This window comes from Centropristis striata, chromosome 15, assembly GCF_030273125.1.
Source record: "Centropristis striata isolate RG_2023a ecotype Rhode Island chromosome 15, C.striata_1.0, whole genome shotgun sequence".
Taxonomy (NCBI): domain Eukaryota; kingdom Metazoa; phylum Chordata; class Actinopteri; order Perciformes; family Serranidae; genus Centropristis; species Centropristis striata.
This window is the reverse complement of record NC_081531.1, coordinates 10,578,178-10,592,942: the sequence shown is the minus strand read 5'-3', so window position 1 is coordinate 10,592,942 and position 14,765 is coordinate 10,578,178. Positions and strand designations below refer to the sequence as shown.

General features: G+C 37.9%; 1 protein-coding gene across 4 annotated transcripts in view; it reads right to left on the bottom strand.

Annotated features, from left to right (window-relative positions):
* Window positions 1-13,584, bottom strand: part of p4ha2 (procollagen-proline, 2-oxoglutarate 4-dioxygenase (proline 4-hydroxylase), alpha polypeptide 2) — a 31,282-nt gene extending 17,698 nt beyond the window's left edge. For 3 of the 4 annotated variants that reach the window (XM_059351923.1, XM_059351925.1, XM_059351924.1), the window contains exons 1-4: window positions 13,409-13,584; window positions 2,879-2,984; window positions 1,153-1,249; window positions 533-684 (exon numbers count right to left, since the gene is read on the bottom strand). In XM_059351923.1, coding sequence (XP_059207906.1) covers window positions 533-684; window positions 1,153-1,249; window positions 2,879-2,984; window positions 13,409-13,576 — 523 coding nt within the window. In that variant the 5' untranslated portion in view covers window positions 13,577-13,584. Of the gene's footprint in view, window positions 1-532; window positions 685-1,152; window positions 1,250-2,878; window positions 2,985-13,227; window positions 13,368-13,408 lie in introns of those variants that run through there. The other variant, XM_059351927.1, reaches the window with a different exon arrangement.
* Window positions 13,585-14,765: the final 1,181 nt, after the last annotated feature.

Here is a 14,765-nt window from a genome sequence, read left to right as displayed (position 1 = left end):
CAAACGACTAGGCAAAAAAAAAAGCTTTATGTGGTCAGCTGCAGGCCATATTTAAGATTTTGTCATTGCTCATGAAAATGACATGCATAGAAAAGTTTGGTCTCATTCAAAACCAGAGCATCTGCAGAGAAAATAACCCTGTTTTGGGGGTTTGTCTTAAGCAGTATATACATTTTGTAATTTTCAGATGGCTCACGAGGTAATGCAGAGAGAGAAGTGGGAAATAATGTAACTTTCTTGGTACACTTTGTTCCGAGCTGTCACAAAAACAGACGCAGCTTGTTAGTGCAAGAAATGTCTGTATACTCTCAGTCAGGCTACAGACCCATACTTATATGTGGCCAAAAAACACAGACTCCAGAATACTTCAGGAGTCAATTTTATACAAATAAAGTAAGCAACATTTTTGTCTTGCTCTGTCTGAAAGCAGCTTGTTCATAACATGGAATGTGTTATAGCTAATAACACAGAGAACATCAATGCTCCCAGCCTCCGTTCCTTCCTTTCTTCCCTCCTTCCATCCTTTCCTTACCATCAGAGGGGTTTTGAAGAACCAGAGTCTCCAGTTCAGACCACTCCGTGTTGAGTCTCTTCATCAGTTTGTAGGCGTTTACCGGGTGGGCCAGGTAGCCCTCTGGATCAGAGGTGGACATTCTGGTCAGAGAATCAAGTTTCTTGGCCCAGCTAAAAGACAGACAGAAGGACAAAGCACTGTTTCTACTATTGAGGCTACTGTAGATTCTACATATTACCTCATACTGACTTAACCTGCAAAAATTAAAGTGATTGTTTTGCTCTTTCTCAGTCACATGAAAAAAATCTAGTGAAAATGACTTAATGACTTGTATTCTGTAAATTTAACAAAAACAACTATGGGGGAAATGGTTTTAAACCGACATCAGAATTACATGACTGTCAAGCCAGTCAAAGCCACAGAGACACTGACAAGTCATCATTACGGTCAACGATGAAAGAAGTACTCATTTCCTGTTTAAGATAGTAAAAATGTTTCCTTGTCCTTCATTCTTCTCCTCCTCCTATCTATGCTACTAACTAGTAGAAGTCTAGAAGTTTAGCAGTACTATGCTTCAAGTATCAAAATGTAAAACTCATTGATAAATTGTCATATTAAGTCGGAGGGTTCAAATGTACCTTTTGACAGCAGCAAGCTTGGACTCCTCTGCTTTGATGTATTCCCTCAGAGACTGGACCAGCTCTTTTTCTGTGTAGATCAGGTCTGTCATTTGGCCTGCAGAGAGAGACAGATACTGAAGATGAGTGAGAGGTGTTACTAAAGAAAAAACTAGGATCACTTTTGTCACTTCAAAGATGTATAACCTTTTATTTCCCCTAGAGCCTTAGTGTCTAGACAAATCTTTTCTCTGTCTAATTTAAAACTCCATCGCAATATTTTCTCACATTTAATCAAAAAACGTGTTACTACTAGCAATTCCACTGTGAACTTTCTTGTCTTTTAAAACCAATAAAATGTATTTTTGTTGACACTGTTTGCCCCAGGCGTACTCTGGGGTAAAAATACATCTTGAACCACAAACAGTGGGCTTTGATTGTATAGAATTACTGAGCAGTGGGGCGTCGATCCCTCCTTCGAGTGGATAGTTGGGTTGTAGCGTGCATCTTAAACAATTCCATGGAAACGCTCAGCCATGATTAATTCACAGGGGTTGCCAGGGGAAGAGGAATAATGAAACACTTTCATTGTGTCTGCATGCAACCAGCACAACTGACCAGCCAAGTGCAGTAAATCAAGGTGATGTAAGTGTCTGTTTAATTTCTGCTAGATGCTGTGATGCATACTGTGTATCAAAAGCAGCGTTTGTGAATACTGTTCTCACATATTAGATAAAAAAATGTAACTGCAAAAAGGCAAAACTTATGGTTACATTCTTTTTTAAGATCTTTTTTACAAATACTATTTGAGGAATCAGTGGACCACAATTATTTCTCTTAAAAACTATTCAGGGCCCCTTAAAATAAACGCCCCCCTTAGCCACTTCCTCCATTTGAAACTTTTTTTCATGGCAAAGAAAAGACATGCATTCCTGAGCTCTAAACACTGTTTTCCTCTACATGTGGCTCTCTGCTGATGCTCTTCTTCAGTGCAGTTTCTGCACGATGGGACAGCAAATCTGGATTCTGCTTCCTAATTATAAATATTAGAAAAAGCTTGTTGAAGAGACAGTTCACCTGAGAATAAAAAAAATCCTTTTTCCTTCTTACCTTCTTTTAAATTTCCTTCTTTTAGTGCTATTTAAATCGTTTTGGTGCGAGCTGCAGAGTGTTGAACATAGAGTCGTAGAGATTCTTGCCTTGTCTTGAATATAGTGAAACTAGATGGCACTTGAAAATAAATGTTATCCCTACAGTAATGTTCTTTTACAGAAATTACAGGAGTAGACCAAACAATGTTGAGCCAAAGCTTATAACAGAAGACCTGTAAGGCTAAAATGCATGTGTGAGGCTGCATTTGAAAGGTTACATCTTCTAGTTTTTGCAATTTTTACATCAGATATAAAAAAAAAAAAAAAGATTTTTGAATTTGTCATTTTGGATTATAAATTAAATAGGGTCACTGAATGGGCCTTGCTTTAATTAGTAATAAAATCATTACATTACTTCTCATAATAGCAGAAAGCTCTATTCAATGACGTACAATTGTGCTGGGAAAGCAAAGCCATCAAAAGAGAGTTCAATATACAAATAATAATAATAATAATAATAATAATAATAATAATAATAATAATAATAATAAATATTAGCCTAAATGTGAATTTGCTTGACTTGCTCTGACTTGTTCTGAATTACATATAAGAAAAACAACAAGGAGAAAGAAGTAGACAAAGCATTTTAAACGTACTTATGGAAGTGAAGATCTCTGCATGTGTTGTCCAGCAGCAGCAGCAGCACAGCAGAGCCCAGAGGGTGAAAGACAGGAACTTCCTCATTCTGTCTCTTTCAATAATCTGTAGGGACAAACATAATCAGAGCATGTCACGCCTGGTACAGCAAACACGACATCTAGGAGGTTAAAGAGGACTGTGCTGTCCGATTGAGGTTTCCTGTAAACAACAAATTACATACGTTTGTTGTGCAACATGCTGTCACAAGAGACTGATACAATCTAAGCTAATTGTGATGCAAAGCAGTTGTTTACCTTTTACTGCATCTATAAATATATGGATAAACTTTGTAGATAGCCCAGTACTTCTCAATCACCATTGGACATTGCTGTGGGAATGTCCAGCTCTTCCCAAAATACTGTGCTTTGCTTCAATAATAACCATTAAGATCTTCTTTTACATGTATTTCAATTACAAAATCGCCTTCCTATTCTTGAACCAAACATATAAATAAACTTGCAGTTTGTATAACCCTGAATCAACAGTTTTTGCAGTCATGGTGAGTTTCCGTACTGAATTACATGATGGTCTAACAAGATTCAAAGTTTCCAGTGCGTTTCCTATAAATGAGTCACTAATCCTGCTGGGAGGCATGCTGTCATAATAACCACGATGCCCAGTCCTCATTAAGTGAGAGGAAGAAGAACAATGTGGAAAAAGAATACAGTTTATTTTTTAACAAAACATTCTGTTTCTACAAACGACATGTGGTATGTATTTAATTTTCACCTCAGACACAAGATGAACAGAACGCATATTATAATATCACAAAACACAGCAAACACCTAGACCCTGTAAGTTCAGTGTAAGTTCACTTTTCTTTTCTTTTTCCAACATGGTCACAAGATGCCTAAAGAGATATGTTCATGACTCAGGCCATGATTAAATAAACCTCAGTGTCCTTTGTGAATTTTAAACCAGAGCCTGTACTGTAGAAGGTTTCATCCTTCACATGCTGAACAGATATTTAAAATTTTATTTTTTAATAGAGCTACAATAATTTTAATTGCAATATCTTTCAGGCCACACGGGGCAGTGGAAACAAGATGTTGACATATAATCACTAGTGATGGGACGTACTGTTGAGGCTTTGGAGCATGTGTCGAGAAATCCAGGAAGTCTTTTATGAAGCACGACTCGAGCCTTGTTTCTTTAAGGGCGAGTGACATAATTGATGACGTTTGAAGCCTCGCTGGTTCAGGGAATGGTTTGAGTGTTGGTGTGATTTATGAACATATATGACACGAAATGGCTCCCCGCAAAAATTGAATCCAAGCACAGTGGCAAAAATATTTTCTTAATAAAAATCAATTAAGTAATCATCACTTCAGTATTCTTACGTACAACCACTAGCCCTTTTCATAGAGCCGTTTCATGCCGGGACATTAACGGCTCTGTAACGTCTCGCCTCCACTATGAATGCACCCGAAGCGGGATGCCAGGATCAAATGATCCCACCTATTTTCCGCCTCCAGAGGTAGTCACAGAGGCTGTTGGAAGTGGGACCACTATGAATGGGCCATCCCTGCAAGCCGGAATATTTGACATTACGCGTGATGTCTAACACACACCTCCCACTTGATTCGACATTCATCGAATCACAGTTCAGCAGCACAACAATGGCAGCCGTCGTCGCTAACTGTGCACAGTGTCCAACGCTTATTGTAAACAAACCGGCATGCTAACTGTACACGTGGTGTCCACCGCTGATCGTAAACAAACCAGCTTCGCTAACCGTGCACAGAGTGTCCGGTGCTTGTTGTAAACAAACGGAGGTCACTAAGTGAACACATGCTGTTGCACCACATACATACTGTACTGCTACACAGCTAACTGGATCATTTCGTTGTTCTAGTACTTGTTACTGTGTTCAATGACAATAAAGTTGAATCTCATCTCAACTGTGCAGCTTATTAGCAACAGTTTTAACAAACAACTCATGTCCTATTGGATTTATTTAAACGTTGACTGAAATCACACTGACACGTTTGACATTAATAGACCTCTATTACCATTACCCACACATTAATCAAAAACAGATTAAATGAATGAATGAATGAACCACACAAAATCTAATTAAATTGTTCTTTGCAGTGATTATTCCCATGCCAACACTGTTGCAAGACAGCCAGCCAGAGTTTGTGTGTTTGTGTTTCTAGCAACCTGATGAATGTAAGTTCAACATCCATTCTTCTTTTAGCTCCAAATAATAAAATATCTGCCTCTTCACTAACCACATCCGTCTACTGTTTGGTGCTCAGCAGGTAGTGTAAAAAAACAATCAAATATACAATAAACATTGTTTTTAATGATTGTTGTTAAGTTCCAGTTCAAACAGCTGTGTAAAGCCTATTGTTTAAAAGTTTATTATGATTTTCTTGTCAGAATTTGCCCCATTTCCTAGAAGTGATATCGAGGACTAAACAATGGTGGCAGAAAGTCTGTTCACAGTCCAGTACTGTGACTACTGAGCTTTGTTTAAGATCTTAGGTGAAAAGTGACACCACTCCACTTTCTCCTCTGGGATTAAGTCTAATTCTGCTTTACCACATCAATCCTCAGTGATGACAGTTTACTATTGTCTGTGGAAACAAGCACATACGCATACATCCATACAGACACACACACCTGCATACTTCTGTTTGCACCGCTATCTAATCAAAGGTTTATAGAGATTGAGGGTCTGAAGCAGAAAAGTGGCACCTTAATTGTTAGTGTATATATTAGAAGAGGAATCTGCTCCAGGTGAAAAAGAAACCATTTCACTTACATGACACCTGCTGACAAAACAAAAATCAACTTGCTATTGTTGCCAAAATAAGTCATGACAAATCTAATCGAGACAGAGGTTAAGCCTGAAGTCAAATGACAGAAAGACACAACACCGATAAAATATTTCCAGGACAATCTGTCGGTTTATAAACTTCAAGGACAGAGTGCTAATGGCAATCAGTGTTCAGTGGATCCTTTGTAAAACAAACATGGTGGTAGGTAGAATTTGACAAATGGATCATCCTAATGAGGCAAACATCAAGACAACCTCACCATATGGTACGAACCAACAGCAGGTGTTAAGGTGAAAGGCTGTTAAATGGCTTTTAAACACACAACAAGTCACTGTGAATTTCACTTTTACACATTGCAGCCAAGCATGCCTCACAATGACCTGACAGAAGAAAAGAAAGAACAATTATGTTTTTAATTGCTGTCTGATAAATCTTAAGGGGGGCAGAAAAGATTTCAGAGTTGCTGTTAAAATTTGGTTGAAAAGAAAAGAAAGGACATTCACACTTTCTTTAACCTTGTTTTGGCATTTCCAACCAGTTATTTTGCTGGAATGTACCACATTGGGTGTAAGTACACAGGACAGTGTGTGTATATCAAACATCTCAGAGTCGGACTGGACCAGCACATATTTGGTTTTAGTTTCTGGCTTCAGAGTAGAAGCTGTAGAGCTGTCCTAACATGTTGGAAGTTGCCAGCAGGTAGGGAACGATGGGACTGATATGCTTACATACTCCACAGATATGGAAATGAAGAATGCTACATTTGAAGTAAAAGCAGGCCTTCTTGAAGATATCCAATGGATTTAAGCTTATTTTTTATTTATTTTGTCAGGAATATTCCTTTATACACAAAATGTGTCTGCTTGTCAAACCCTTTGCAAATAACACAATTAAAGCTACAAAATGGAACTGGCTCCTTTGCCATGCATATTAAATAACTTTCCACCACCTAACATGATTATTGAAAAGGCTAAACATATTGGTTACGCATGCATGATCCTTGTGGTCAGTTAGCTTGGGTGCACATGACGAATGGACTCTTGGACCATGAAAGCAGACCAGCATCAGTGCCAAACCATTGTCTAACTTATCTGAGCTGCAAGAACACTCCATTTTTCAGCCTTCACTTGTATGCAAATGATGATTTTTTTGTGCATTTAATTTAAGGTTTTGCTGCACTGATTTGTCAGAATCAAACAGTCAGACTTTTGAATTTGCTGACTGTTAACCAGGAGTCCTTTTGGTTTAGGAGTATATTATCACCGTCCTAAAGTATAAATGAAAGGTCCAAATCTCTCTACTTGTAATTTGCAGCCTGTGCGATTGCTCAGCCCAAACAAAGTCTTGCCTGTTGTTGCACCCATGTCACATTCCTGGAAAGAGGCCTGTTACATTTACTGCCCCACGTTCCTGACTTCTGACCCTCGCCTGGCATTTCTGGCAAATGAAGGGAATAGCACTGAGGACAAGATAGGATATAATATGACAGGTCATGGGAGGACAGGAACAGACAGCTGAATTTGGAACATTGGCCCATACAGTGCACCATGTCTTCCTGTGCTGCAAACTTGTGTTCTGGCTGTAAGGTAAAAATAATCAACCCTTTCCTTAAAATAAAACAGTGGAGATCAGCAAAACTTATCAAAAGTTAAGATAAAATCAATACACTTGCTCATCCATTCTCCAATTTTGGTGTACAATGATGACAACAACCCACAGGAACTCATCTTTAATCCACTATTAGCTTCAATTTTCTCCAGGCTTCGCTGTTTTACATGGAGGTGTGGCTCCAGATGTAAGATAAGAAACCACAGTAACACACTCTCTCTGGCAAATCAGGCAGGATCCAAGGTCTGCAGTGGGGCAGGGGTTTCTTAGAGCAAACGTTTACTCACACGGTAACATTTCCAACATCATTTCCAACATCTGTAGCTGTCCTGTTCTTCTTTTCTGTTTCCTTCCCTCACTTGACAAAAAAATCCTCAGTAAAAACCTGGCTGGTATGAGCAACAGCTGTGTTGGGTCACACAAGTGCCAATTGGGGAAGTCATATTATTTTACAGCTTGAAGGGAAAGCAGATGATTAAACTTTTATTTATCAACCCTGCTTCTCTTCCAGATAGTGAAAAAAGAATATCATTTCATAACTAATGTAAACAAGAACATGGCCAAAAAACAGAAAGTACTGAGCTGATGTGAGTAGGAGAGTGTTGTCAAGACAACTGAGGCAAATAGTTCAATACTGTTGCAGAAGACTTATTTCAGACTTTTTAAAGCCAGGAATAATCGTGGGAAATGTGTTCTACAAACTAAACTTGCCTGTCAAAATCATCTACAGAATAGATTTCATATTAGAAGTATGACAGTTCAAGGAAGAAGACTGATATAAAGGAGATAATTGGCCTCAAGCAAGAGCCACCCCCACTCATTTGGTCTTAAGTGGCTCGTACAAGTGATTAAGCAGAACTTCCTGCATTCACCAATCTTTCCATATTTTGAATTTTCTCTAACTCACAATTTACAAGTGGCCGAGACCTGTTGTAGGAGTCATTTAATTTCTTTCAAGTGATTTTGAGCTTGAAAATTAGGGATGGGAATAATTAATCGATGATCGATTAATGGTTGTTAAGAATTTGGTCGATCAAAAGGAATTTTTAATCGATCTGTGTATTTTTTTTTATTTTATTTTATCTCTGACTGCGTTTCAGTATCACTGAACTGAACAATTATAAAACACACAGAAATACAAGAGTATTAATTTGAGCAAAACTAGCTTACTGTATCAAACCTTGCTAGCATGAATTACTAGGTTTAATTTTATCAAAAACGTATTTAAACATAAAACACATTTAAATATGAAGATTATTGTGAAAACTAACCTTCTAACCATCTTCGGCGGTTAAAACATAAAACATTGAGCTCCTTGAAGTTGTTGTTACAGTATCACCTCACTTGAGTTAGTTTAACAATCGACAGGAAGTCTCTTTTTGTCCTTTCAAAATAAAAGCGTCCATTATCAAAACAAGCTTGTGCATAGTACTCTATATATATATATATATATATCTTTTATTTTGCCTATGTATGCATGTTTTTATACATACTGGAGTATGTGATAAAACACAGCAGTTAATCGATTATTTGATCATTACAGTTATAGATGCTCGAGTTGACAGGTTTCTTCCAAACACCCATCCCTCAAGGACAATTATAAAAGGAAAAGAATGAGAAACGTTGACGTGTTAAAACTGCCGCCTCTGCTTCTTTGCAAAATTGTTCAAAGCTATCCAACTTCAGTGTAGAATCCCCTTGCTTATTGCTTGCAGTGGTGTCGTGGCAGTTCACATTTTTTCTACATTACATTTTGGCAGCAAATCCAAATTCCTGTATTTTGATAAAACTCATTGGAAGTAATCAGGACATCATCCATTACTGCAGAAGGGAGGTTACATGCTGGACACGTCCTCATAGGTCAGACTCAATGCTGGCCAATTCTCTTTACACTTTGAAGCCTGTTAGTGGTGTACTGTGATAAACAACTAACAGTTAATGATAAACACATATTTTTCTGACAGTTGTTGATCGGTAAGAAGGACTGGCACGAACCCCTTACGCACAGGCATAATAAACAGAATACAGCCACAGAGTCATGCTAGCACACATGTGCAGAGAGAGTGATACATGCATGTTGCATCATATGCCACATACATGCTCACACAGTATCCACAGGCTGTGGACGTGCTCAGACAATCCCTGCCTGTCAGACCTTCGCTCGCAGAGAAAACTATCTCATATTCAAGGTCGAAACTTGTCACCAGTGTTGCTCTGTGCACTACAATTTACACAGTGGTTAGAACAAGAATAGCTCCTGCTCAGTGAGATGATACTTAACTTAGATTGACAGAAATCTGTTACACATAATGTGATATTCAAGATCTTTGGCTCTGCTGACAGGATAGTGACATGTTGATCTTTATTTGATAAGACAGCAGATGCCCTGAATGGCTGCATGGTCTCTGCATAGTATCAGTAGTGATCACCAGATTCACTCTCTGTTCAGGCAGAGTCAAACCAAGGGCACTAACATTTGCTTCGACTTCCACCAAACATCTCAAGGGGTGAATAATGAACATCATTTCTAGTTTTGGAGCAATTTCGCAACTTCATACAGCTAGTCAAGTTACTGCTTACATGGGCATTTTAGTCCCACCCTGCTCTCAGAGAGCAGAAGTGAGCATTTCCTACATAGTTCTGCTGACCTGTGAACTAGACAACTTCTAGTTTTCCTTTGGGCAAAAGTGTCTGTCCCTAGCTCAACTGGCTATGAATATGCAAAGGTCCTCAGAAGGCTGCTTTCTTAAACAAATAACTTTGGATACTAGGATAGAATATTTAATTAACATTCTACATTAACATACAATGTGTGACATTATGAACCAATTCTAGAAACGATGAATGAGAAAAGAAAGAATGAATAAAAACTAAATAAATAGCTGACACCTTTCTAAATCACCACAAGCATGATTTAAGCATTATATTGTAGTGTAAAACCTCTCCTGTTATTTTGTTTCTTTTCATAATCAGATTTAGAAAAAATGGCTATTTGTATGGTTTTGGTTGCAGCTAGAAAGTATTCTTCAATTTGATGTGACATGTGACTGACCGAGTAGTACAGCAGCTACTAGCCATAAAGTCTAGCGTGGTGCATCTGATGGAGTTGCCAGTTCAGTGTGCCGAGACACCACCAAAACCTTAGCTATATGGCTATACTACACGCCTGTGGTGACCGATAACAATAAATGCAATGGTAATTGCATTTTACACAGCTGTATTCTTCCACTCGCATGATGGGTATCAAGTAGAAATGGTATCAAATGGAGTACTCCATTTGTATTGGTAGTGGTAAAGCAATGAAAATCTATGAATATAGCAAATGGTGTAACAGTTTTCCTCAAGCAAGTCCAACATTTCTGCTGACCATATGTGGTAGACATTAAGGCAAATCTGTTGCAGATGCAATGAGAGCTTTAAAAAAACATCTGCAGCCATGTCACAACTAAAAATAGACTAGATCTATTTTACCTTGAGGGACAAGCAGTTCTAAAGGTTCTCCTACTCCCCTGAACCTGACTAAATTCCCAGTGTGGCAGCTAGATTCTTGTACTAGCAGCTGTAATCTTTTACCAGACTGCTGCATTGCAAACACGTTCATTTCTACCCGAAGCGCTCATTCATACCACAGGGCCACTGTTTACAGAGCGGGACTCATTTCAGGCCATGTATTAACATAAAGAGACAGACAGGCCCGGGGTTGCATACATTAGTTTACGCAAACTCCCAAATACACCATCCACTTTTAAAAGCTTTCTCTGGTATGTCAACACAGAAGGCTCATATAAATTATGTCTAACAAAAAAACGACACTAAAGTTGTAATAAATGTAAATCACCCGGACATTTAAAGAGGCATTGCTTCAATATGCATGATAAAAAAAAGAAACAACCAGACTCAGAAACTGGCTGCAACTAAGTTAAGGAAAGACAGCCGACATAGAAAAGTGGAGCTCATCAGACAGAGACTCTTTATGTAGCAAGACATCATCCTCTTGAGTGCATGCCACCTGCTGTAAAGCCAAATTACTGCTGACAGATTTACAGCATCCCTCCATTTGTTGCCTTCCATTTATACCCAATCCAATCATTGCCATTGTGCTACATATACATAAATCACTACAGGGCATCATTCACCTGACGCACAGCTCTTTATTCTGGGACTGCGTGTACTGTGATTTTTTGCGGTATTTGCCAAGGGTGGAGCAAGCCAACGTCTCTTCTTTTGTAGCTTTTATTTGATCTGCAAGATTCCCTTATGACACGCAATATAAAATCATCAGCAACAGTCCCCATTACTCTGGATAATCCATAGACATTAGCCTCACTTTTGATGCTAAGGGTGTCACGATTTCAATTCTCAATCAAAATAAGCTTTCAATTTAACTTAAAGTGTAGCCCATGTTTTTAAAGAAGAATTGTGAATGTGAATGGCAGCTATCAGAGCTCAAACCCAGACATGTAACCCTCTTTATGCCAAGTCGAGTCCTTGGTTAGTGCAAGTAAAGTCCCAAGTCATGCCACAGCATAAAACATTAATTACAGCCTTTTAATGCAGCATCAAGTTATTTTAAATTTCATATTTGAACTGAATAAGAAAAGGACAAGTCATTTGAGTCTCAATTCAACTCTGAAGTCATTAATTTTCTGTCAAGTCAAGTTGCAAGTTATCAAAACTGTATAACTGGAGTCGACTCAGGTTCAAGTCACAACGTCAAAGCTGCTAAAACTGGTGTTATGAAATCAAATTGATTAATCTCTGCCTTGTCCATTCAAAACGTCTCATTGCTCTGTATTGGAAAAATATTATATGTCCCTCTATTAATCACTGGCTGAAGGAATTATCATCATGTCTGGCTTTGGAAAAGTTAACTTATAGTATTAAACATAGACTTGGTGAATTCTATAAAATCTGGGGCCTTTTTTTACATTTTCTTGAAAGTGCAGATCTGTGATCACTGTGCCCTTGACCCTTGAATCTTATTGCCCTGTAATTGTCTGTACTGCTGCTCTGATGTCTGCATCTGTTTTTTTTTTTTTTTTTTTGTAGCTGCTATTGTTATCTTAATGGCATTGCATTGTATGTGTGATTATATGGCTCTATGTATCCTCATTTTTTATTATTTTCCACTTGCTCATTTAGTCTTCCTGTTTTAGTTTTAGTTTTTTTTTTCTTTCTTTTTTGGACCTTGATGGATGAGATCTTTGGTGGGTGGGGTTCGTATTGTTTGTTCATGTTTTACTCAAAATGTCAATAAACATATGTTTATAAAAAAAATAAAAAATAAAAAACTGGTGTTATGTGGTGGTCATTTTCTGGTTCCTGCACCAGTTGGAGTTTGTGGAGGGAGCTCTGACTGATTCCAGTATACAGTCCATTGCAGTAGTCCAGGCGAGAAAAGACAGAAAGTAGAAAGTACTTCCAACAAAATACATTTTCTGTCTGGTGTTTAAGAAGAAAAACAATTGGGTAAATTTGGCATGAGCAGGACAGAAACTGTCGACGTGAGTTTTCCCTGCGCCTCGCCTGCAGAGCCTGAGTCTGCTCATCATCTCCAGCTGGAAGTGGCCGTCCCGGTGACGTCAGACAGTTGTTTCTAGAAATTCCCAACACTTGAGCTCGTTCGGGTCCCATGAATATCCCAGCAGCCTGTGCTGAAGCCTACATGTGCAGTCTTTTATATTTACTGCGCCAACATTCAAAAACTCATGAAACCGTCCTCTTTTAAACCATATACGATACAAACAATGTCATGTAAGCAACACTGACTGAGATGCTCTGCCACAAAGTTCCCGCAAAGTTTCAAAAACACTAAAAACAATGTAACCCGACTGCTCGCGGAGTCTTACAATGTAACAAACATGTCGGAAATAAACAGAGCCCGCGAAAATAAAGAGCCGATATTACTTTACCTGCTCGGTACCAAAAGGTCTGGTGTGTCTGGTTTCACGCTTTCCCCTCAAAAAAACCTGTTGGACCCACATTTTGACAACCATCCCAACATGTTCGCTAGGCACGCCAGCTCTACAACTCAGCCCTGAGCTTCAATGGATGCAAATAAGAGCTTACATGCAATATTTCACGTTATCTTACCTTTATTCTCCTGGGTCTTAACGTCACGCTTCGGTATGTGCACGCAATTTCACTTGGCACCTCGGGGTTATGAATAGGACAGAGGGGGGATTTAGTTTTAGTACGTTGCCACGTACAGAACCTCCGGGAGGGCTGACCGTAATACTGCGAAAAGACACGCAGGGACATTTTGCATAAGTGTGCCCCCATGAAAAATTCCACAGGTTAAGATTGGAAGTGTATTCATTCACTTTAAATGTATTAATTTATTAATTTGTAGATTCATTCCTTCATTCCCTCATTCATTCATTCCTTCATTCCTTTATTTATTTATTTATCTATTCATTCGTGCATTCATTCTTTCATTCCTTCATTTATTTATTTATTTATTTATTCATTTATTCATTTATTCATTTATTCATTTATTCATTTATTCATTTATTCATGTATTCATTCGTGCAGTCATTCCTTCAATCCTTCATTCATTCATTCCTTTATTTATTTATGTATTTATGTGTTATTTATTCATTCATTCATTCATTCATTCATTTATTTATTTATTTATTTATTTATTTATTTATTTATTTATTCATTCATTCATTCATTCATTTATTTATGTATTTATTGACACAGTAGCTGTGTTGTTCCATAAGGCGTGTACTATGCTGTATTAGCAATTACCATACAGTATACCAGTCCTATAATGACTTACCAGTCATTACCAGTGTAAAAATACTCCATTACAGAAAATGGAAGTCATTACAAATTTTATTTAAGAAAAAATATAACAATATTGGGAGCAAAATATAGCTGAAAGGACAGTTAAAAACAACTAATTACACAGACTTACACCTTTCAGTCTATATTACATATCCTATTAAATGATTGTTTTAATATTTTCCTGGTTTAGGGGAGGGGGTAATTTGAACTGCTTTTTATATTGTTGGGTAGTTCAATCTATATTATATTTTATTGGTTTTGCATGTAATATATGAACCTGCAAAATAGCCAGTAATTTAACCTCTCACATAAATAGTAAACAGTAAAACATATCTTCCTCTGAAGTGATTGACTGCCAAAAAAACATAGAAACATAGAAATAAATGCCATCTGTTATCATCAATAACAGCTTATTGCAGAAAACAGAGCTGGCAATAGGTGGAGGACATTCAAAAGCATCTTTGCATTTACAATTGGGTCTTTTAGGATATTTACGGTAATGTAATCCATGCAGTCAGTCACGTTTACAGTTTGGATCTGTGTTTGAAGGGCTTGTTCGCTGGATCCACTGAACACCATCTGGAGGAAAAGATATTCGGTCCTGGCTTTTCAATTATCTCCTGTTCTTGAAGTTTCTGTGTTATGTATCTGTTCTGTC